Genomic DNA, 24792 nt, shown 5'->3' with positions numbered 1-24792 from the left:
CTCGCCCCTCTGAGCAGTGATCCGGAGGGGGTACCTGTCTCCTGTGGGCTCAGGCCAGCTTCTCCTGCTCTGCCTCCAGGCTGCCTTCCCTTTAAAGTGCACTTGTCGGAAAGGTTCTTACAAAGGAGTCTTCTCCCTTCTTGCCCCCGCTCTCTTTTTCTCTCTGTCCTCTTGCCTCTCTCGCCTCTCTCTATCCTCTCCTCTTTCCCTCTCCTCTCTCTTCTCTCTTCTCTTTCTCTCCCTCTCTTCTCTACCCCTCCCCTCTTTCTCTTTCTTCTCTTGCTCTTTCCCTCTCTCCTCTCCTCCTCTTTCTCTCCTCCCTTTCTTCTCCCTCCTCTCTCTCCTCTCTTTCTTTTTCTCTCTTTTCTTTTCATCTCTGCTCTTTCCTCTCTGCTCTCTCTCTCTCTCCCTCTCTCTCTCTCCTCTCTCCCCACCTTTCTCCTCTGTCCAGTTCCCTACATGCAGAGCTCTGTCTGTCTGTCTGTCTGTCTGTCTGTCTCTCTCTCTCTCTCTCTCTCTGGCCTCTTTCCTTCTCCTTTTTGTCCTGAATATGCACAGATTAACTACTACTCAGTTATTTCCATTGCACATGGCATTGCAGAGTATGCTTTGGCCATTCTGTTCTTTTGTAAGGAATCAGAGCCAAGTACAAAGTCAAAAGAATGGAGGGCCCGAGAGAGATTGTACTGGGATTAGGCAGTTGCACGGCAGCTAACCCCTCTTCCATCTCCTGGACTCATACTCCCTAGGAATAGCTCGAGCATCATTGATGCACCCCCCCCCCATGGAAAAAGAGAATGGCAATAAAATTACAGTCAGTTCTATTTTGTCAGACTTGCTTATAAGAAGCTAGACCTGCACTTCCCCCAAATCTTCCCTTGGCCCCTGCCCAGGTCTGTGGGGTCCACAGTCTCTTTCTCTGGGGAACCTGCCATGGACCAGGCCAAAGGGGACTTCACTGCATGCCATTGGCCCTGGCCCAGCCGCCAGCACAGTGGCTGAAGGATTCGCCTCCCTTTGCGTGTGACCTTGTCCCTGCCCCCGACTACTGCAGTGCCAGGCCTCAGGCAGCTGTATGAGAGCCAGGGCACGTGAAGCTGAACACGGTGAGGCTGGCACTACCCTGGGGGGAGGAGAGAGAAGAGGGAATGAGAGGAGCAGCGGCCACAGGTGCCGGCAGAAAACCCGTCTCTTCCTCGAGCCAGAAAAATCCATCACGCCCTTTCTCGAGTCTTCGAGCCCCCAGAGGGAGGGCTAGTCGGTAAACAGAGAGAATGATAAAGGCATGCTAGCCTTGAAGACTTATTCAGAGCCACAAAGACAGCGTTACCCTGCAGTGTTTGGATTCTGAGCTTTTTTATCCGTGGGTTTTATCAAACGCTTGCCCATAGCATTCTGGCAAGGCTCTGTTCCCTCCTGGAGGGATGGCAGGGAGGGGTTCTTTATTCTTCGGGTGAGCCAAAAATAGCAGCACACACAGTACCTCAGATGCCTCTGTGTGAGAGAGAGAGACAGACAGACCAAGTGTGAGAACGTATGTGTGAGAGAATGAGTGTGTGTGTATGTATGTGAGGGAGAGAAAGTGTTGAGAGAGTATATGTGAGAGAGTAAGCGTGTATAAAGGGGGGGGGGGCTCTGCACATGTGTGAAGGCAGGGGTGAGGTGAAAGGAGGTGCTGGAGTTCCTCTTCCATCTTCTCCACAATCTGGCTGAGCTGCTTGCATGTGGCCTCTGTTACTCTGGGCTTGGGGGATGCAGCAGGGAACAGAGGACTCAGGAGCCCCGCTTTGGGGCAACTGTAGGTGTGTCTGTGTGCACGGGGGCACGAGGGAGGCACCAGCAAGACTCGGCAGAGCTGAGGTCACCTGTCCCCAGTCAGCAGCACATCAGGCATGACGTGGGCCTTGCTGAGCTCGGGTACCAGTGAGATGACGAGTGTCTGAGAGCGCCGTGTGAGAGTTAGCAGGAGTGTGTCCTCACTGGCACGTGGGGAGGGCTGTGCCCACGGGAGAGGCTGGTGTGGTGAGGCGGTGTCTTCCGGACGGAACGAGGAAGACAGGAATGGCAAGGCTAGCGGGAGGCCCGGTGGATCCTCGGGCAGGGCCCTTCGCGGGGCAGAGAGCACTGCTGTGCCCCCGTGAGTAGAAACACTGACCGTCGGCCCCGTGCCCTGGCCTGCTCCCCACCTCCGAAAATCAGTGACGAAACCACACGTGTTAAACTAAGCTCAGCCCGAGTGTTGCCCTGAGCCAGGGTGGGAGGAGTCGTATGTGACCGGGTTGGTAAAAATGCGAGGTCAAAGACAAGACAAGACGCCCGGGCTTGGCGAGGCTCTTGAGTTCTGGAGTCTGCTCCCGTTCCCGTGCTCTGTGCAGATGGACGGGGTCGTCTCACACCGGGCAGCTTACCCCGCAGGAGGAGAGGAAGCTTGTCAGCCACTGAGCAGGCGGTGGTAAAGGGACTCAGAAATTCCCACGGGGCGGGGAGGTGGCGGGAAGGGTTGCGGGCCGGGGGAGGGGGGAATATGCAGACACCAGTTACTATGTGCAGCAGGAGAGGCGTGTGTAGGGGAGAGTGGAGGAGGGAGGATCCTCGGGGCTGAGGGAGTTAAAGCAGCTGCCCGGCTGCGGCTCGCGCTCAGGGTGGGTTTCGGAGGGTCATGCGGCCGCAGTGTCGGGGAGTGAGCAGAGACGCGCCCGAAGACACAGTCGACCTTCTCGTCATCCCTCCTTGTCACACAACTCACACATTGTGTACAGTGGTGTGGTGTCGCCAGTCTGAACAGTTGTTAATTGGCTTAGAAATGTCACAGCATTCCTGGGGTTCCTAGAACCCAGAGCGCACAGTGACACTGAGAATGACGGGTCACAAGGCTCCTCTCAGGCAGCCCACGTTTGAAATGTGATTAGTGATGACTTCATTTCTCACAATATACAAAGTAACGAAGAAAATTAGATGCCCAGCCACAGTAAAGTAGCCGGAGATTCAGAAGGTGAGTTCAGGGGGAAAGTGTGGTTATGCAAGCAAAAAGAACAGGTGAAAACACGTTTTCAAAAGGTAAGTTCGGTCTTAAATCTCCAAATAACGTTCTCTGTAAAGCATCTGGCAAGTATCCCTTTGACACCAGTGGGGTTGATGGGTGTAATGTTTTTGCCTGCTCTGGAAAGACTTTGTTTCGTGTGCACCTATGCACAGCAGAGGTTTAGGTTAAAGTATATGGACTGGGAGCTGGAGCGATAGCACAGTGAGTAGGGTGTTTGCCTTGCATGCGGCAGACCTGGGTTCGATTCCCAGCATCCCATATGGTCCCCTGAGCACTGCCAGGAGTAATTCCTGAGTGCATGAGCCAGGAGTGACCCCTGTGCATCACTGGGTGCAATCCCCCTCAAAAAAAAAAAAAGAATATGGACCATGGTGGAAATACAACATGATGCTCAGTGGGAAGGCAGAAAGCCCAAGATTTGAAGCCCAGAACTTGGCGACCTCTGACCTCTGTTCTGAATCTGGCCCCTGGGCTGCTGGCCGTGAGTCGCCTCAGTTTCCCAAGGCTATAAAACTGAGTGACGAAGGAGGCAGCTTTGTGGGTTGGAGAAGGAGGACTCAGTGGAGCAGGGCGTGCGCAGCCGGCAGCAGTTACTGGCACTCAGGTCTGGTCGCGGTTGCTGTAGGTCTGGGACTCTGGACTATTTATTATTCAAGAGGCCAGTCTGCCTTCCCAGGCTGTGATGCCCAACTCCCCTGCCTCAGCCTGTGCTCCGTGGAGAAAGACTGATGACACAAGAACGTTTTATAATGACAAAAGCATGACAACAGGGGCCGGATCATACAGTGCGGGTGGGACTTGCCTTGCATGCTGCTGACCTGGTTTGATTCCTGGCACTGTGTATGGTCCCCTCTCCCCCGACCTTAGCCCCACCAAGAGGGAGCACAGAGCCAGGGTAAGCTTTGAGCACGGACGGGTGTGACCCCAAACTCTCCCTCCCCCGCCACCCAGTCCGGAAGCAGGAAGGCAAGACATGACGACAAAGCAGTGGGGTGTTTGAGGAATCTGGTGGGTGAGGCAGCGCCACCCCCCTCTCACGTCTCACTCTTCTTATTTCTTGAAGGTGAACGGTTCCAACTGTGACCAAGAACTTCTTTCCCTGCTCCTGGATGCCGGGCTGTTGGTGAAGTGTATCTCCACCCCCTTCTACCCACATCTCCTCCAGCACCTCTTGACCAGCCCCCGGCGGGAGCGCTGGGATGCAGAGGGGTTGGCCAGGCTTCTGCGTGAAGCCGGACATGAAGCAGAAGCCGGATCCCTCCTGCTGGCCATCAGAGGGACCCATCGGGCCCTGAGAACTTTCAGCGTGGCCCTCAGCGCAGGACAGCACTGGGTGTGAGCGCCCGCAACCCCCCCACCCCCACTGTCTCAGTATGTGGTCACCGCTGTTGGCGGAAGCAGCATCCAGAGGAACACTGTTCCCAGAGGCAGCGTGTAGACCTGTCGATGATTCTCCATGGATCCCACAAATTGCAAATAAAGCTGTCGATGAGGATTCATTTTCCCCCGTCAGAGTGACTGGATAATGTCCTTTCTCAGTCACGAGAGCAAGGCTACTCTTCTGCTTATATTTATTGATTTTTTTTTCTGAATCATCTTTTCTGATTAGAACACAATAAAATGTCTAAACCTGCAGTTCCGACCCTCAGGTGTGGTGTCGGGAGGGTGGTGCGGGCAGATGAGGGTGGCGGAGTGGGTGTCCCGGCAGAGACCAGCTCACCCGGCAGTGCCCCGTGAGCGCAGCTCTAGCCTGTGTCTGCCGGGGGCCCTATGGGGCTGCTGATTAGTCTGTGAGTTTGTGCGGGACGGGCTCCACCAGATACATAGTAGGGGTCCACGGAGTCCTCCCTCCCCCACTTGCCTCATGACGAGTGTCGTATATGAATGAGGATCATGGCCTACAACCAGGTGGTCAGGGCTGGCACGGGAAGGCTGCCAGGCCACCTCGAACCCTCCAGCCAGCTCACCACCACCATGTTCGGGCGGCACACCTGTAACACCTAGACAACCAGGTGGGGGCACCCACAGCGCCATAAAAAGCTCCACATAGTCCTGAACAGGACAGGGAAATGGGTTTCCTCATCCACACGGCCACGACTCGCAAGGCTGTGAGTAGCAGTGGCTCCAGGAGAACCAACATAGAGGGTGTCCCCTCCCCCGGAGGCTACGGCTCTGCTTCCCTGAGCATCCCCGCTCTCCTCCCAGGCTGGGAAGAGGAAAAGGTGAGTCTGGCCGAGAGCTTAGTGGGGCGAAGCCTGTGAGACATTTGCACATCTCCCCGAGCCCCATTTTCTCCTGGTAGAGAGAGGGCATGATGTCTCTCCAGTTGTTCCAGATCAGCCAGGCCCGGGTGTTGCTGGTGACCACCCAGGGGGGCTGTGTCTGCCAAAAGCCTCCCCTGCCAAGGAACTTATGTCACTGCTGGGGCCAGCCCTGTATCCTTCCCAAACACGCACCCCTAGACCTAAGTGTGTGCACTCATTTAATCTCCACAGCGACCTCCTCGGAAATGAGATACCGAGAAGACAAATAATTTCCCCAAGGTCACAAACCCAATAAATAATGAAGCGATGCAAAGAGCAGAGCCTTACTCAGAGCCTTGCCCGGGGCCACACGCTTATTCACGTCAGACCTCCCAGTTCTTCTACATCCCTCTGCTGAGGAATTTGGAGGTGTTTCCTAGAGGGCCTGTGCATGACCCTTTATTGCCCATCCTTCCCTTCCATTCGTGAACTGGCAGATGGCTCAAAACTGCCCATGGGTCTTTCCAGCTCTAGCCCTGAGCTGGGCACACTGCATCTCCGCTCAAGTCCTTCAATACTGCCTTTTCCACCCCCCCTCCCACCTGTTTCGGAATACCAGCATCTTCATCACCCTCCAACCCAGATTTCCCAGGAGGCACATGTAGATATAACCACTGTTAATATTCCAAGGGTACATCTTATTATGCCATCATTGAGCTTATTGAAATGACAACTCAAGAGCTTCTGAAGTGTTATTACAAGTCACTGGGACCCATGGCCGAAACTGTGGCTTCATTCTGGAATCCTGAGAGAATTGATAACACTGCTGCCAAGGCACACAGTAATCCCGACTCATTTTATCCTCACATCTGATCGTGCACCCCCACAGTGCTAACCCACAGCTCATCAGGGAAACGGGAGTTCTGACATTGGTTTCTAATTTCTTCTAGTCATCTGCCCACTTGCTCTTGACACAGGTGAGGCAAAAGCAGTGGTGGTGGGTCTCCATGTTCGTTCATGATTCCTAGGTTCTTCAAAATTTTCAACATGAAAATATTGAATAAGGAAGATGCTCGGACTCAGAGTTGGAAAGTAGAAAAGTTTATTGGAAAGTAGAAGGAAAAAGAAAAGGAGCTCCCCAAGTGGAGAGGAGCTGAGTATGGGCCTAAGTTAAGGTTAGGGAGTTTGGTGCAGGCCTTTCTAAGGGCTTATGGCATCGCTTATCAGTTGGCAAGTGTTTACAAAAGGTGCCAAAAAATTATAGTGATGTCTCGCTCCCATGAGCAAACACTCCCGTGAGCACACTTCGATGAGTGCACACTCGTGAGTACACACTCCCGTGAGTGCACAGTCCTGTGAGTGCACATTTCTGTGAGTGCACACTCCCGTGAGTACATGCTCCTGTGAGAGCACACTCCCGCAAGCACTAACTCCCATGAGTGCACACTCCTGTGAGCACAAACTCCCATGAGTGCACACTCCCATGAGCACACACTCCCGTGAGTATGCACTCCCAGGACTGCACACTCCCGTGAGTGCACAATCATGTGAGCAAATACTCCTGTGAGTGCACACTCCTGTGGCTGTACACTCCTGTGAGAACGCACTCCCAGGAGTGCGCACTGCCATGAGTGCACACTCCCGTGAGCAAACACTCCCATGAGTACACACTCCCGTTAGTGCACACTCCCATGAGTACGCACTCCCATGATCACACACTCCAATTAATGTCCACTCCCGTGAGTGCACACTTCCATGAGGGAAAACTCCCACCCGTGAGGACCCTCTCCCTCCCGTGAGTGCACACTCCCGTGAATGTCCACTCCCATGAGCAAACACTCATGAGCGCACACTCCTGTAAGCTCACACTCTTGTGAGCTAACACTCCGGTGAGCAAACACTCCCGTGAGGGAACACTCCAACCCGTGAGTGCATACTCCTGTGAGCGCACACTCCTGGGAGTGCACACTCCTGTGAGCACACACTCCCATGAATGCACACTCCCGTGAGCAAATACTCCCACGAATGTACACTCCCATGAGCACACACTCCCATGAATGTACAGTCCCGTGAGCACACACTCCCATGAGCGCACACTCCTGTGAGTGCACACTCCCGTGAGTGCACGCTCCCATGAGTACATGCTCCTGTGAGTGCACACTCCAGCAAGCACACACTCATGAATGCATACTACTGAGCACACACTCCCGTGAGTGCACACTCCAATGAGCACACACGCTCGTGAGTACAAACTGCTGTGAGTGCACAATCCCGGGAGTGCGCACTCCCGTGACTGCACACTCCCGTGAGCAAACACTCCCATGAGTACACACTCCCGTGAGTGCACACTCCCGTGAGTAACTGCTCCTGTGAGTGCACACTCCCGCAAGCACACACTCCCGTGAATGCACACTCCTGTGAGCACGCACTCCCATGAGTGCATACTCCTGTGAGCGCACACTCCCGAGTATGCACTCCCGTGAGTGCACACTCCCGTCAGCCCACACTCCCGTGAGTACACACACCCGTGAGCACACAGTCCCGTGATTGCACACTCCTGTGAGTGCTCGCTCCTATGAGCTCACACTCCCCTGATTGCACACTCCCATGAGTATGCACTCCCGTGAGTGCACACTCCCGTGAGCAAACACTCCCGTGAGTACACACTCCCGTGAGCAAACACTCCCATGAGTACGCACTCCCGTGAACACACACTCCCGTGAATGTCCACTCCCGTGAGCACACACTCCCGTGAGCGCACTCCTGTGAGCTCACACTCCCGTGAGTGCACACTTCCGTGAGGGCACATTCCCGCTCATGAGGACCCTCTCCCTCCCGTGAGTGCACACTCCCATGAGCAAACACACCCATGAGTACACACACCAGTGAGTGCACACTCCCGTGAGCACACACTTGTTCGAGTGTCCACTCCCATGAGCACACACTCTCGTGAACGCACACTTCTGTGAGCTCACACTCCCGTAAGCAAACACTCCCGAGAGTGCACACTCCCGTGAATGTCCACTCCCGTGAGCACACACTCCCACGAGCGCACTCCTGTGAGCTCACACTACGTGAGTGCACACTCCCGTGAATGTCCACTCCCGTGAGCACACACTCCCACGAGCGCACTCCTGTGAGCTCACACTACGTGAGTGCACACTCCCGTGAATGCACACTCCCATGAGCAAATGAGCAAACACTCCCATGAGTACACAGTCCCGTGAGTACACACTCCCAAGAGCACACACTCCCGTGAATGTCCACTCCCGTGAGCAAGCACTCTCGTGAGCGCACACTCCTGTGAGCTCACACTCCCGAGAGCAAACACTCCCATGAGTCCGCACTCCCGTGAGCAAAAACTCCCGTGAGTTCGCACTCCCATAAATGCGCACTCCCGTGAGGAAACACTCGCATCCGAGAGTGCATACTCCTGTGAGCGCACACTCCCGTGAGTGCACACTCCTGTGAGTACACACTCCTGTGAGTACACACTCCTGTGAGTGCGCACTTCTGTGAGAAAACACTCCCATGAATGTACACTCCCGTGAGCACACACTCCCATGAATGTACAGTCCCTTGAGCACACATTCCCATGAGCGCACACTCCTGAGAGTGCACAATCCTCTGAGCACACACTCCCGTGAGTGCACGCTCCCGTGAGTACAAGCTCCTGTGAGTGCACACTCCCGCAAGACACACTCCTGAGAATGCACACTCCTGTGAGCACACACTGGCATGAGCGCATACACCTGTAATCATACACTCCCATGAGTATGCACTCCCGTGAATGCACACTCCTGTGAGCACACACTCCCATGAGTGCATACTCTTGTGAACACACACTCCCATGAGTATGCACTCTTGTGAGTGCACACTCCCATGAGCCCACACTCCCATGAGCACGCACACCCAGGAGTGCACACTCCAGTGATTTCCACTCCCGTGAGCACACGCTCCTGAGAGTTCACACCCCCCTGAGTATGCACTCCCTTGAGTGCACACTCCCGTGAGCCCACACTCCCGTGATTTCCACTCCCGTGAGTGCACGCTCCTGTAAGTTCACACTCCCATGAGTGCGCACTACTGTGAGTGCACATTCCCATGAGTGCATGCTCCCATGAGTAAATGCTCCGTGAGAGCACACTCCCGCAAGCACACACTCCCGTTAATGCACACTCCTGTGAGCACACACTCCCATGAGTGCATACTCCTGTGAGCACACAGACCCATGAGTATGCACTCCCATGAGTGCACACTCTCGTGAGTACGCACTCCTGTGCATGCGCACTCCTGTGAGCGCAAACTCCCGTGAGTATGCACTCCCGTGAGCGCATACTTCCGTGATTGTCCACTCCCTTGAGTGCTCGCTCCTGTGAGCTCACACCCATGACTGCACACTCCCGGGAGTATGTATTCCCATGAGTGCACACTCCCTTGAGAACGCACTCCCGGGAGCACACACTACTGTGACTGCAAACTCCCGTGAGAAAAAACTCCCATGAGTACACACTCCCGTGAGAACACATTCCCATGAATGTTCATTCCCGTGAGCACACACTCCCATGAGCACACTCCTGTGAGCTCACACTCCCGTGAGTGCACACTTCCGTGAGGGCAAACTCCCACCCGTGAGGACACTCTCCCTCCCGTGAGTGCACACTCCCGTGAGCGCACAATCCCATGAGCAAACACTCCCACGAGTACACACTCCCGTGAGCACACACTCCCATGAATGTATAGTCCAGTGAGCACACACTCCCATGAGCGCACACCCCAGTTTGTGCATATTCCTGTGAGCGCACACTCCCGTGACTGCACGCTCCCATGATTACATGCTCCTGTGAGTGCACACTCCCACAAGCACACACTGCCGTGAATGCACGCTCTTGTGAGCACACACTCCTGTGAGTGCAGACTCCTGTGAGCACACACTCCGGTGAGTGCATACTCCCTTGTGAACGCACTCCTGGGAGTGCACACTCTCGTGAGTGCGCACTCTCGTGAGCACACATGCCTGTGAGTACGAACTCCCGTGAATGCACACTCCTGGGAGCGCACACTCCCGTGAGTGCACACTCCTGTGAGAAAACACTCCCAAGAGTACACACTCCCGTGAGTACACACTCCCATGAGTACATGCTCCTGTGAGTGCACACTACCGCAAGCACACACTTCCGTGAATGCACACTCCCATGAGCACACACTCACGGAGCGCACACTCCCGTGAGTATGCACTCCCGGGAGTGCACAGTCCCATGAGAACGATTTCCCGTGAGCACACACTCCCATGAGTACGCACTACCGGGAGTGCACACTCCCGTAAGAACGCATTCCCTGGAGTGCACATTCCCGTGTGTGTGCACTTCCGTGATTGTCCACTTCCATGAGCACACACTCCCGTGCATGTCCACTCCCGTAAGCACAAGCTCCTGTGAGCTCACACTCCCTTGAGTGCGCACTCTTGTGAGTTCACACTCCCATGAGTGCACGCCCCCCTGAGTACTTGCTCCTGTGAGTGCACACACTCCCATGAGTATGCACTCCCGTGAGTGCACACTCCCCTGAGCATGCACTCCCGTGAATGCACACTCTCCTGTGTATGCACTCCCATGAGTGCACACTTCCCTGAGTATGCACTCCCGTGAATGCACACTCCCATGAGAATGCACTTCCGTGAGTGCGGACTCCCATGAGAGTGCGTACTCCCGGGAGTGCACACTCTCGTGACTGCACACTCCCGTGAGTAAACACTCCCGTGAGTGCACACTCTCGTGAGCACACATGCCTGTGAGTACGAACTCCCATGAATGCACACTCCTGGGAGCGCACACTCTCGTGAGTGCACACTCCTGTGAGAAAACACTCCCAAGAGTACATACTACCGCAAGCACACACTCCCGTGAATGCACACTCCTGTGAGCACACACTCCCATGAGTGCATACTCCTGTGAGCACACACTCCCGTGAGTACGCACTCCCGGGAGTGCACAGTCCCATGAGAATGCACTCCCCTGAGCACACACTCCATGAGTACGCACTACCGGGAGTGCACACTCCCGTGAGAACGCATTCCCGGAGTGCACATTCCTGTGTGTGCTCACTCCCATGATTGTCCACTCCCGTGAGCACACACTCCCGTGCATGTCCACTCCCGTGAGTACAAGCTCCTGTGAGCTCACACTCCCTTGAGTGCGCACTCCTGTGAGTGCACACTCCCATGAGAATGCACTTCCGTGAGTGCGCACTCCCATGAGCCCACACTCCTGTGAGTATGCACTCCCGGGAGAGCACACTCCCATGAGTACATGCTCCCGTGAGTGCACACTCCCGTGAGCACACACTCCTGTGAGCTCACACTACTGTGACCAAACACTCCTGTGAGTGCACACTCCTGTGAATGCACACTCCCATGAGCAAACACTCCTATGAGTACACACTCCCGTGAGTGCACACTCCGTTGAGCACACACTCCCGTGAATGTCCACTTCCATGAGCAAACACTCTCGTAAGCACACACTGCTGTGAGCTCACACTCCCATGAGCAAACACTCCCGTGAGTCCTCACTCCCGTGAGTGCGCACTCCCGTGAGGGAACACTACCACCCGTGAGTGCATACTCCTGTGAGCGCTCACTCCCGTGAGTGTACACTCCCGTTAGTACACACTCCCGTGAGTGCACACTCCTGTGAGCACACACTCCCATGAGTGCACACTCCTGTGAGCACACACTCCCGTGAGTGCACACTCCCGTGAGCAAACACTCCCATGACTGTAGACTCTCTTGAGCACACACTCCCATGAATGTACAGTCCCATGAGCATACACTCTCATGAGTGCACACTCCTGTGAGTGCACACTCCCATGAGTTCACACTCCCGTGAGTACATAGTCCCATGAGTACACAACGGGAGTGTGTATACATGGGAGTTTGTACATAGTATCTTTTGTACTATCTCTTCAGCCCCAAATATTGTCCTTAAGACAATTGGCCAATTTAATGGGTAACAAAAATGTACATACTCCCATGAGCAAACACTCCTTGTGTAGACACTCCCATGAGTCAGAAGTGAAAGTGAGTGGGGCTCCAGAGACTAAAGCAAAGGGCTCCAGAGAGACAGAGAGAGATCAGAAGAAGAGAAATGGAAAGAGACCAGAGGAGAGGTGACAAAGAGAGAGAAACTTCAGAAGAGACCATTGGAGAGACTACAGAGACAGAGAAAGGGAGACAGACAGAAGAGAGCGCAGCGGCACACACAGAAGCAGAGCACAAGGAGGAGCCATCCCGATCCTGTCCATACACAGTGGATCAAGAGCACCAAACTCGAGCAGTGAGAGAGAGAGAGAGAGAGAGAGAGAGAGAGAGAGAGAGCCACCCTGAGAGCCCTCGAGCACAACACACATCACTCCCTTCTGCACGCACGCATGTTTATCTTTTTTACAACATCCATGTGGTTGAACATCTCTCAAGCTCCCACGTGCCCCAGATGCTTATTCTCTGCTTCTTAAATCTTCACCTTCACAAAATCTCAAAGAGAACAGATTCATAAATTTAAAACCTATTTTGAACTAACGTAATTCTCACACTCTTTATTCCTTTTCCCCTGATTTAATAAAAAATGAAGTAATATTTATTTATATAATTATATATATTTCTAAAATGCATAGTTATTAACAATTCTATGTATTATACCATGTTGTTCACCAGGATTCTCATTTATATTTCCCTCCCTGCCCCGAGCAGAGCTCCCCAAACTGAAGACCTCTGGAACCCAGCCACAGCTATGCTCAAGCCCCTCTCCACACGTTCAGATGAGCCTCATGCATGAAGGAACCGGCAGTGGAACCCAGGTGTGTGGGACCCGGGGCTGAGATATTTGAGTCTGCTCGGATCGGGACTGGGCATCCTTCACCCAGACCCCCCAGTTTCCAGTAGCTAGGCAGTCACACCCACAAACTGCCCCCAGCACCGTGTAATCCATCAACAGTCAAGATGCAGAGACTATAAAACAATGCTCCCAGAATCACGTGATCATATTTGCAGCCCTGAAACCTCTTATAGCCTAGTTCTCCTCAGAGAACCTGGCAGGGTACCAAGAGCATCCTGCTCTCATGGCAGAGCCTGGCAAGCTCTTCGTGACATATTTGATATGCCAAATATAGTAACAATGATGGGTCTCATTTCCCTTACCCTGAAAGAGCCTCCAGTGCGGCACCTCGATCTTTTGACATCCTGTGGAATCCAGTTGATAACAGCACTAGTCCAGCGGTCATATCTGAACCGCATTACGTGTCTAGCCCACCTGATTTTTGATGCCTTGGCAAATAAGACAGGGTCCCTGACTCTTGATCGTAGACAGAGGTTGGAACTTGGGATTCCTTCTCTCATTTGAATGAAATGTGATACAACACATAAAAATTACAAAAATTATATTGAAAATTTCAAACTAAATCTCCATTGAGATATCCACACTGACTTGAGCCCTTGAATAATTTTGCATCACATGGAATATTTCTGGAATAGATTGATTCCTCTGTCTTTAAGAGAAACACAAATTTATTCTATTGGAAGTGAAACTCTAGGGGAGATCAGAATCATTTCCAATTAATGAATTTAGGTCCTTAATGATAAAGTAACAATGATGGGCCTCATTCCCGTGACCCTGAAGAGCCTCTAATGCGACACCATTGGGAAGGATGATTAAAGAGGGGCTGCTAAAATCTCAGGGCTAGGACGAATGGAGATGTTGATGGGCCCGCTCGAGCAAATCGATGATCAACGGGATGACAGTGACACAGTGATGATACAGATGTCAGGCTGCTTCAGTGGTGAGGGGGGTCTGAGGTTTCCTCTTTCAAAGTGTCCACATGATCTACCACGATGCAGATCAGCAGAAACCAGAGGACACAGTGAGCGAGAAACCAAGAATAAACAGATTATACAAACCAACAGACAGAGGCTATGGACTGACCAACAGATAGATGGCAAAGAACACAAATATGGGCAGACAGCCCTCAGATACTCATCCAGCCAGACCCCTCTCGGGACAGATGTAATCCCCCGCCTGGTTGCTGCCACTCACCAGAGTTCATAGGGACAAATCAGACAAATCTCCATAAACCTTTATGGTGTCCACAGAACAGCCCACTTGGATTCCGTAGCCAGAGCCCTGGGACCACCACACTCTTGCGCTCTTACTGGCTCTCATACCAGGCAACAGGAATCAGAGGTAGACAAAGCATTCAGAGACCAGAAGTGAGTGCAGAGACTTGGAACCTCAGAGACCTGGAACCCTGATCACCCTCCTGGACAGGTTTTTAAAGTCATGTGCCCTTCTGCCTATGCATCTGGGTGCCCCCTGCTAGGGGCATTCTCATGGCCTTGAGCAAGCAACGGAGGCGCAGAAGCAAAACAGAGCAAAACAGAGCAAAACAGCAAAACAGAGCAAAACAGAGCAGGTCTTGTGCCATTGACTCGAATCATCCTTGTTTTCTGTGGTCGGATGTCTGGGACTGGGGCTGTAAACTCATGACCCTGAGGCACAGTGGAGTCTGGCTTTCCAAAGTGGATTTCACTGTGGTCCTTTCATCTTTGGAAGCAAAGGAGAGTCTAGGACCTAAAGCCTCGTTAGGCATATTTCCCATGCACCCGAGAACAGGGAGGGGTGGGGGACACTGGGAAAGGAGTGACAGGTGGTTGCTTTGGAAGTGACCTGTTCTCTTCCTCCAACTCACCACAGGGGCACAGGCGTTGGTTTTCCCAATTTAAGACTTAAGTTGGTGGAGGGATAGGTGTTGAAACATTGTATGACTGAAACCTGATCGTGAAAGCTTTGTAACTGCATCTCACTGTGATTCAATTAAAAAATTCAAAAAAGGAATTTTTTTTAAATAAGAGAAAATAAAAGAGAAATGAAAAGCCGTACCACATATTTAACGGGGCAACTAAATTTAGATCTGGTTGTTCCCTGAGCTTGCTCACTTTCTTGTCTGAATAGCTGCAGCCCTGTGGTTTAAGTTTCCCCCTCACCTTGGAAGCTGGGTCTTATCTTTTTGGAAAGAAAACTCATTATGATAAATGTAGCATTCCAGTTTGCCCTATCCTTTGGAAAGAGGCTGCATTTTTCTCCAGTTAACTGTTAACGTAGCAGCTCCGCAGGCTCATTTAGCTCCCAACAGCTGGGGATTCAGTATCTCTTCTTAATAACTCCAAACTCATTATAAACCGAAAATGGCTTATAAAGCGAGAAAATGAGAAAACAGGCGAGTGGGTGTTGCTGAGCTTGAGAGGGGAGAAAAGGAACTTCCTGTTTGAGTGCCCAGGACATTGGGTTTCCCTCTCCTGACCCAGGGAGATAGGAGGAATCGGCAGGGTTTCTCATTGTCCTGAGCAATCCAGAGTTCTCGGGCTCAGGACTCTCGCCGCAGCCTTCACTGCTTTAGCATTGCACCTTGCTCTTGGCTATGACCCCGGACGGACTGGCACCAAATTCTTAGGAGGAAAATGGAAACAGAACCATTATTTTGTTTTGTTTTGTTTTTTGCTTTTTGGGTCACACCCAGTGATGCACAGGGCTCACTCCTGGCTCATGCACTCAGGAATCACCCCGGCGGTGCTCAGGGGACCATATGAGATGCTGGGATTCGAACCCGGGTCGGCCGCGTGCAAGGCAAACGCCCTACTCGCTGTGCTATCACTCCAGCCCCCATTATTTGTTTTTTTTTGCAGCTGCTGTTAAACCACTGGAGTAGAAGTCTCTCTTCCCAGTGACCCTGTGCCCAGAGTGCTAGAGGGGTACCCAAGAAGCAGATGGTAGAAAAAGCCCTCACCATGGTTAGGAAGGAAAAGAAGCCGTAGATTTGTGGCCCTGGAGGGGGACTCTAGAGGAGGGGCTGATCCTGATGCTCAGTTAGCCAATGTGGATGGGGCAGGCTGGACTTAGCCCTTTGCTCTAGGTGGCCTGGTTGGATTAATTCCAATTGTGGCTAAGGCTGGACCGGAGGGAGCATTGGGGTTGGAGAGCCATTTGGTTGGAGTTTGACCTGGGCCGCTTCGTGTCTTCAGACTTCGTGTTTCCTGTCTCTGCCATGCCACGGGGATGCAGCTCCAGTTCTGTAGTACAGGGTTGGTTTCCTCCGGAGCCCATGGGATGGGGGTGTTGGGATGACTGGAAAGCTGTGGGAGGTCACCTAGGATGACCATCCACGCAGAGATGGTCCTGGATGATCTCTTAAGACCCTCCAGAAACTTTCCTAACTGCTTGGTGCTCTTTTTTGGCTCATTCGCAAGGATTCTTTTTTTTTTTTTTTTAACTACACCTGAGCTGGCTGTCTCACAAAGCAGCTTGAGCTCTTTGAACGTTCTTTGATGAGCTGTGATTTATCTCCTCCCAGCCACAGGACGCTAAGTCTGTTGCTGCCCTTCAGAGGCTTTTCCGATTAGCAGGGGATCTTGCAAGGAAGCGCCCTTGAGCATCTCCGAGCTCTTTCTTTCTCTCTTTACCATTGCCCATCGTATACTGGGCACAATCCCTGATGCTATTTTCACCGCGGTGTTCCTTCTGCACAGAGGACATGGCCCTAGCTTCACCTAGAATCTACCCTATTCTCTTCTCTAGGGCTTCCTCCTTGTCACTACCTGAACCAGGTTTCTAAAAAAAAATTAAGTCTTCTTCTGGTACCCCAGGGTCTACAGGATAAATTCCCTTAGTGTGATAATCAAGACTAATTATGTCATATCTGGATTTGTGTTTTTTATTTAAAGCGCCATGCAGCAACCTTTAGCGATAATATATAATCTTTTTGCTTTATATTGTTTAAATTTTGGACTGGAGTGATAGCACAGCGGGTAGGGTGTTTGCCTTGCATGCAGCCAACCTGGGTTGATTCCTTCATCCCTCTCGGAGAACCCGGCAAGCTACTGAGAGTATCCTGTCCACACGGCAGAGCCTGGCAAGCTCTCCGTGGTGTATTCCATATGCAAAAAACAGTAGCAACAAGTCTTACAATGGAGACGTTACTGGTGCCTGCTCAAGTAAATCGATGAACAACGGGATGACTGTGTATTGTTTAAATTTTATTTCAGGGACATAGTTTCTTAAACTGTGGGTTGTTTGAAACCTAAAATTTTTAATTTCTTTGATTTATTATCACTGAATGCTTGATTTGCGCACCCGTTTTATATTACTTTATACCTAAATAGTCATGCAAAAAATTTTTCTAGTGAAAAGAGGTTGCAAGTGGAAAAAGTTTAAGAAACTCTGTTATAGAAAAATTTGTGCAGTGGGCAAGGTGTTTGCCCAGCATGCAGCCAACCTAGGCTCAATTCCTGGTACCCCCTATGATCCCCGAGTACCACTAGGAGGGATCCCTGAGTACAAAGCCAGGAGTAAGCCCTGAGAACCACAGGGTTTGTCCCCCAACCCCCCTCCAGAATAAATAAGAAAGAAAAGGAAAGAAACTCTATTACAGGGAATGGTGATGCTCCCGTGTGTTTTTAAACAGTCCATCCCAAATGGCTCAGTCCATGGGTGGTAAGACGGAGATCTGAACTTCCCTAAGTTCTCAAACTCGATATTCATGCCCCCAGATGTGAACCTGTGTTTGTGTATAATAGTTGGGGCCAGAAACAGTTGAGCATAAAATTTACTCCTTAAACCATTTCTAAGCATAGCACACCGTGGTTTTAAGTATGTTCTCCCTTGTGGGCAGCCAATCTCCAGAACTTTCTTATCTTTCAGATACGTACTTCTATACCCACCCAGCCACTTCACTGTCTCCCCCCCCAGCCCGACACGCACCATTCTAGTTTCTTCCGATATGGGTTGAGTAGTCAAAGAACCCTATCTGGGAGATTATACAATATGTATCATTTAAGCAACTGGTTGGCTTAATGCAGGATTCCTTTCTTCTTAGGACTAAATATTCTGTTGGGTGTACATGCCTCATGTGTGTTTAGCCCGGAGGTCAGCATCATAATGCCTTGCTTACAATCTTTATCGATTCCAAGGCAGAGGATTGATCCGTGACATGCTCCATGAGGACTCTGCCATAGCAGTTTCCCCAGTGAAACTTTGATTAAGTCCAAGAGCGCTCTGCTGATGACCTAGCAGGCATGTGGGAGTTCATTCCTGCTGCAGTGGAATCTGAAGAGCACAAACCACGGGAGCTGCCAGGCTTCCTCAGTCTTGGCAGATTCTTCAGGGTGTCTGCTGAGAGATGAATTAAATTAATAAGTCTCCTAATATTAAACCTTGCATATCTTGCTTATTCTCAAAATTCTTGCATTTCTCAAATAAGATCTAGGGGATTATGGTGAGTCATTTGTTTAATATACCATTGGATACATTGGCAGTACTTTATTTAAAGGCTTTATGGTTTCCTCATAGATTAGATCAGCTCGTGGTGCACACACAGGCTCTTTTTATCAAGTTCTGAGATTTTAGATTACCTAAATCTAGCTTTATAAAAAGAAGTATCTCACAATATTTCAAAACTGCTGATCTGGAATGAGCATTATCTGTATTTTGAAAGTTTAAAAGAACTTGTTCAAAATCACTTGAACTTACTTATGTATCTTCGATGCAGTCACTTTTCTAGAACATTTTTAGTTAGCATTTTTTATGGTAACATGGCTTATTCATATCTTCTACTTCTATACTTAATTGGTAGTGATCACGATCTCCCCTACCCACAAACTCTCCATTTCTTGAGATTAAAAAAAACTACTGTAAGGACTGGAGTGATAGCACAGAGGGTAGGGCATTTGCCTTGCACACAGCTGACCCGGTTTGATTCCCAGCATCCCATATGGTCCCCTGAACAGCGCCAGAAGTAATTCCTGAGTGCAGAGCCAGGAGTAACCCCTGTGCATTGCCGGGTGTGACCTAAAAAGCAAAAAAAAAAAAAATTACTGTAAAATTATCAAAAGGTATTCATCCGTTTGCTTTGTTCTTTGGGTATATCCAACTGATTATTTCTTGTTGCATTTGCATTTCCTGTTTTGAATAGGCAAACTAAAGTTGATCAAGGATTTGGTCTATTTGGGGAAGGTGAAATATCCCCCTTATCTCTGGTCTTCTCATTTTCTGTTGCTGTATTCATTCCAAACTGCCCACCATTTGAGATTTGGGAAAAGTTAGGCCGGAGTCTTATTTCTGAGACTTACACAGACTCAGGTATTAACTTCTTATCCCAGGGTCTTCCTGTCTGAGTTATTAACCTTCCTCAATGGCAGCCTTGGGTCACTGCCCTCTCTCCCCACCAGTGCTCAGTGTAATCAGAGAAGGAGTCTGCCGGGTCCCCCACCATTTCCTGGGCAACTGGACTGATCTGGGGTCAGTCTCCCAGCCTGGGCCTTCCATAGAGTCCCATCTGCTTATAACTAGCTAGCCCTCCTCTCCGCCTGGGACAGGAGGACAGTGCGCCCCCCACTCTGAGGTGAGTCTTTGGGTGGGAGCCCTAGATCACTCCCCTTTATTTTTTGTCTGTGCAAAAAAACCCTGCAGTTCCAGTTACCCAAGCTCACATAAGCTGGGAGGCCCCCACCCGATCCCCCAGTCCAACACACACTGGTTTAGGTGGTGTGGGAGGCGGGGACCTGTTGGTTCAGTGTCAAGGGACTATAGGCAAAGTGAGGCAAGGGTCGTCTATATTCAGAGCCAGTCGCACACAGGGTGGGGTGCAGAGGGCTGCTGGGAGCAGCGGATGGACACCCCTGCCCAACCCGTGAGCTGCCCTGTTCTTGACCAGCCTCCTCTGCGTTTCGGAGCTCCTTGTATTTTCTAAAGATGGACCTTCTCCACGTGGACCAGAGACCGCGGTGGGCTTCAAAAGAAAGGCCCAGTCACCCCAAGAGGAAAGGCCTCGTCCCCGCCTGCTCGCCGCACAGGCAGACGGGGGTGGGAAGGCAGAGTCCGGGAGGATCAGCTGACGACGCAGGCAGGAGAAGAGCCGGGAGCTGGTGGGGGTTTAAATCTCCTTTGCATCGCCACAGGGACAGGTATGTGCCGGCCCCCCGAGGAGGTGCTGGCTGTGGTGGGCAGAGACAGCCCCCCAGACTCGGGTGTGCTGAGTGGCAGCTGGGTGCGCGCGGCGACGGAGGAAGTGACTTGGCAGCAGCCCGAGCTCTGCCGTTGGCTAGCGGGGCACCCCGGGTCTTTGTGTCTGCAGCTGGCGCCAGGAGGCCTCTCTCACCCCGTGACCTTTCTCACTTTTCCAGTTGCAGAAAGGGAGGGAACAGTACCCCCCAAGCCCTTGGCCTTGTCATTCCTTTCAGGAACACCTGCAGGAGTTGCCATGGCAACGGGCTCCCGCAGCCCTGCTTCTCGGTGCCCCTGGCTTATTAGCTGTCTGTGAGGCACAGGGCTGTGCCTGGCGGGGGCCAGAGGGTTTCCCGGGAAAGGGTAATTGCTGGCTAAGTTCAGCACTCTTGGTCCCAGAGGGACCCTCCGGCTGGCCTACCCCAGGGCTCCGCGTCCCGAAGCCGGGCACTTGCTCAGGTCCCCGGGCTTAGGAGATGACCTTGCTGGGCAGGGTGAGAGCAGGTGCTTCCTGTGGGCACGGTGCCCGCTCCATGCGCAGGGTGCCCGGGCTGTGGGGCGGGATTACTCATCAGGTTTTCCTGACAGCACTCGGCACGGTCTACAGAGGACCATTCCCAGCCGGGGACTCTTAGATCTGCAGCGCCAGATACTCTTATAAATACTCTTAGCCTCACTGCACCGCTGAGGAGACAGAAGAGATGGGCTCAGGGCCACGCCCAGGGCCCCCCAGCACCTAAGCTAAGGTGGGAGTGGTAAGTGGGTCTCTCCCATCCAGATCTTTTTAGCTTTCCTTCTGCTCCTTCCTCCTGCCCGTGCCCAACAGTCATGCCGGCACTTTGATTTGCCCCAGACACCAGAAGTCCCATTCTCAGTGCTAGGGCCCCAAAGGGGTGTGATACAGATGTCTGTGAAATATTTCGATATTTTGCTTCTGGTAGGAGAATAAAAAGTCTCGGGGGAGGGAGGTGGGGATGGGGAGAACTCCCTTTCACAGCCAGTTTAGCCTGGGTCCTGGTGAAGTTTAGGAAGATTCTGGAAAGGAAGATGCTGGCAACCATGTCTGGAGCTGCAGAGGGCTCAGAGCCAGAGAGCTCCAGGCCTGGGTCTGTGTGTGAGGGTGGGCCTGACGTTAAAGGTCAAGAACGAAGCTTCGAAGGATGTTGCCCAGTGACAGAGCACATGGTGAGGCCCTGGGGCAGGGAGGAGAAGGAGCGAAAGAAAAGGTGCTCTTGGCGAGTAGATTCAACCAAGCCAGCTGGTGGCTCTGGGGCTCAGGCTGATTTGGACTTGAAATTGATCTCTCATGATCAAACTACCCTTATTGATGACTGGGGAAATGTGGAAGCAAAATGTGAGATGCAGCGTCGAAGGATTTTCTTAGGATAGGCACAAATTAGAAAAAATCTGGAGATCTACTCCACGAGATTACATGGATGGAACCAGGGGAGAGGAAATTGGTTTCTACCACTGGGTTCTGCTGAGGCTTTTGGATAATCAAGTATCAGGTCCTTAATTATCCAAACCCAGGGGCTCTACACAGATTTGGATTCTAAGGTCGGTAAGAAGCAATGGGGACATATACCCCGAGCTAAGGAGTGGGAGAGAGCCTTGGGATTTGGGCAAGGAGGGGGCGGGTGAGGGAGGGTAAATTCCATGTGGTGGAGCCCAGATACGTCATCATGAAATATTTGCCTGACAGATATATCGCTACAATAGAAAGGTTATTGCTGATAACTAGAAAATTCCTGGGTAATTTTCCCAATTTTTATTCTTCTAGGTAGTAAAGGGAGTGGTAAAAGTTTCTCGTGAACCTGTAGGATGTGAACTGATCTCAGGCATCAATAATCTACATGCTGTTATGACTACTCTCACAAGGAGCTGCTCTGGACAACTTCAAGTGGACTGTCCTTCAACTGGCTTCAGGAATTCCAAAGAATCTTTACAAATTATATGTAAAATTGTGCAGTGTATGTGGTACATATGTGTATGTGTCTGTGTGAGTATATCTGTATGTATGTGTATAGGTATATATACAGGTATGTATGGACATGTATGTGTGTGTGGGTATAGGTGTGTGGGATGTATGGATGTGTGAATGTGTGTATAGGGTGTGCATGATGTGTGAATGTGCTGTATTTGTTTCGATTATAGAAGTGTATCTATCTGTACACAGGAGCTGTATGTTAGTATATGTGTATGTAGGTACTTGTGAGAGTGTACATGAGTGACTCTGTGTGTGTGTGTGTGTGTGTGTGTGTGGTACAAGAGGAAGGAGTTGAGTGGAAGAGACCCAGAGGTTTTTTTTAGATCCCCCCAAATTCAGTAAGGTTAAGAAACAGTAATCTATTTCTTAACCTTATCAGAATCTTGGGTGACAAAAGTGGTTATTCAAGATGCAGAAGCACCAGAAATCGTGTCCCATGTCCCGATACCCAGCTCAGAGCCAACCTATGGGGGGGGTCTGTGGCCTTCATCTCAATTGCACAGGCAGACAAGAGGAAGACGGAAACACACTTTGCAGAGCTACCCTTTTTTTGGTGACCCCTGCCCTGCCCTGTGAGGGTGGTCTTCCCATCTGCCTTTTTAGGAAAAGGTCTAGGCTGGCGGGCAGTGACCCCACGCAGCCACTGTCTGGCTACCCAGAGCCAACAATAAAGCTCTCTCAGCATCTTTTTTCTCAGCATCACTGCCCCCTGCAGAGAACAGGCATCTTCTCTTGCCTAGGCTGGCCCAGTTCAAGGAAACAAAAGAACTCAGAAGGCAAAATGGGAGTGCCGGGGGGTGCTGGTGGCGGGGCGGTGGGAGGCAGAGAAATGCTTGCTTTGCTTTTTATGCTTGCCAAGCTTCCAATGAGACTCAGAATCCAACCCGGCATCATGACAGAGATGATGAACTCTAAGGAAGGAGCCTTCATTACCCCGGGTTCTCCCGTGTTCGAGACACTTACCTTCCCATTCTGAAACATAAACCTGCTGTGTGCCTTGGCACCGGGAAACAGCCCGCGATGAGTTGTTGATTGCTTCCCATAGACCATCTGGGCACCCAAGCCGGGATCTGGAGGAATGCTTACGTGGTAGAACGGGAGCAGCGAGACGGGGCTGAAGTGTTATGCATGTACGGCAATTACTTCTGCAGGAAGAAGGAAGATTTACTACGAGGAGAAGTGCAGAGCCTTGCGAATCTCGGGCCGTAAAGTGCAGGAGGCCGGAACGCAGCCGCATTCCGAAGCTCGGGCCGTTACTTGCTGGAGCTCTGGCGGGATGTCATCTGCTCCTGACTTCAGGAGTGGGGCGCCCAGCTTACCCCTGGGGATGGGGGAACCGTGGGGGTGTTGGGGGAAGGCACACACTCAGGAAGAAAACCAGGTGGAGGCGGATGGCGCCTAGCAAGATGCAGCCAGCAGCCAGGCTGGTGGGAACCAGAACGGGCAGATCCCACATGACTTCAGCCCCGACGCCACCCTCTTGCCCAACCTTGGGACGGACGCTGGGCCTGCCAGAGCACGGGGCACAGCTCCTTGATGGAAGACACTTGGAGCTCGTGTTAGGGTTGAGCAGAAAGAACGTTTCTCCGGGCCCTGCTCTGTGCCTGTCATTCTCCCGGGGGCTGGGCCCCGGGTGACCTTTCTTTAGGACTGGAACCCTGAGAAAAGTGTCGGCTGCACTTGGAGCTGGCAAACAGAGTGTCCTTGAGATCGAGTGCCCCCCGAGGACCGCTAGGTAGGTGCCAGAGGCCCGAAGCTGGTGCGTTTCTGCATGTACGTTCATGCATTTAAGTACATCTGTAGGTCTTAGAATACTGGGAGTGTGAAATGCCCCTAGGGCCCCCTATTTACCCTCCCCATCTCTGAATTGACATCCCTATAGTATGGGGGTCCTGAAGAGTTACTGCTGTAGCCTCTGCGTGTGCTTCCCTGCCTCCTACTGGTCACTGGGAAATTCTCTAGATACTCTCGTGCCAGGTCAGGTGCCCTCTGGGTGTCCAGGGGCGTGAGAAGGCAGAAGGTGATGTTAGCTTGATGAGTCATTTTTAGCAGATTTTCCCCCAGAAGATTCTGAGTTTGCACCGGTCTGGGACTGAGAGGATTTATAGTGGAGACCATAGGTTTTCTCGGGAAACTCAGAATTAACTCCCATAAGAGAGTAGAAAGTTGGCTTTGCACACGGAGGATGCGTGTTCAATCTCCAGCATCCCCTATGGTCCTCCGAGCACCACCAGGAGTGATTCTTGAGTGCAGAGCCAGGAGTAACCCCTGAGCACTGCTGGGTGGCATGCCTCCTCCAAAAAAAAAATTCAAAAGAGAGTAGAAGGTTGGGCTGGAGCCATAGTACAATCGGGAAGGCATTGGCCTTGCACACTCCTCACCCACACGCCAGGTATGGTCCCCTGAGCATTGCCAGGGGTGATCCCTGAGAGCAGAGCCAGGGGTAAGCTCTGAACGCAGCCATGTGTGACCCCAAGA

At 51.8% G+C, this 24792-nt stretch overlaps 1 protein-coding gene across 1 annotated transcript in view; it reads left to right on the top strand.

Moving 5' to 3' along the window:
• NBAS (NBAS subunit of NRZ tethering complex) overlaps positions 1–4678 on the top strand; it is a 388118-nt gene extending 383440 nt beyond the window's left edge. The window contains exon 52 of the mRNA XM_055121563.1: positions 4107–4678. Coding sequence (XP_054977538.1) covers positions 4107–4382 — 276 coding nt within the window. The 3' untranslated portion in view covers positions 4383–4678. The remainder of the gene's footprint in view (positions 1–4106) is intronic.
• Positions 4679–24792: the final 20114 nt, after the last annotated feature.

The sequence above is a fragment of the Sorex araneus genome, chromosome X (assembly GCF_027595985.1).
Source record: "Sorex araneus isolate mSorAra2 chromosome X, mSorAra2.pri, whole genome shotgun sequence".
NCBI classification, from domain to species: domain Eukaryota; kingdom Metazoa; phylum Chordata; class Mammalia; order Eulipotyphla; family Soricidae; genus Sorex; species Sorex araneus.
The sequence above is the reverse complement of the archived record's forward strand: the minus strand, read 5'-3'. Positions and strand labels throughout refer to the sequence as shown.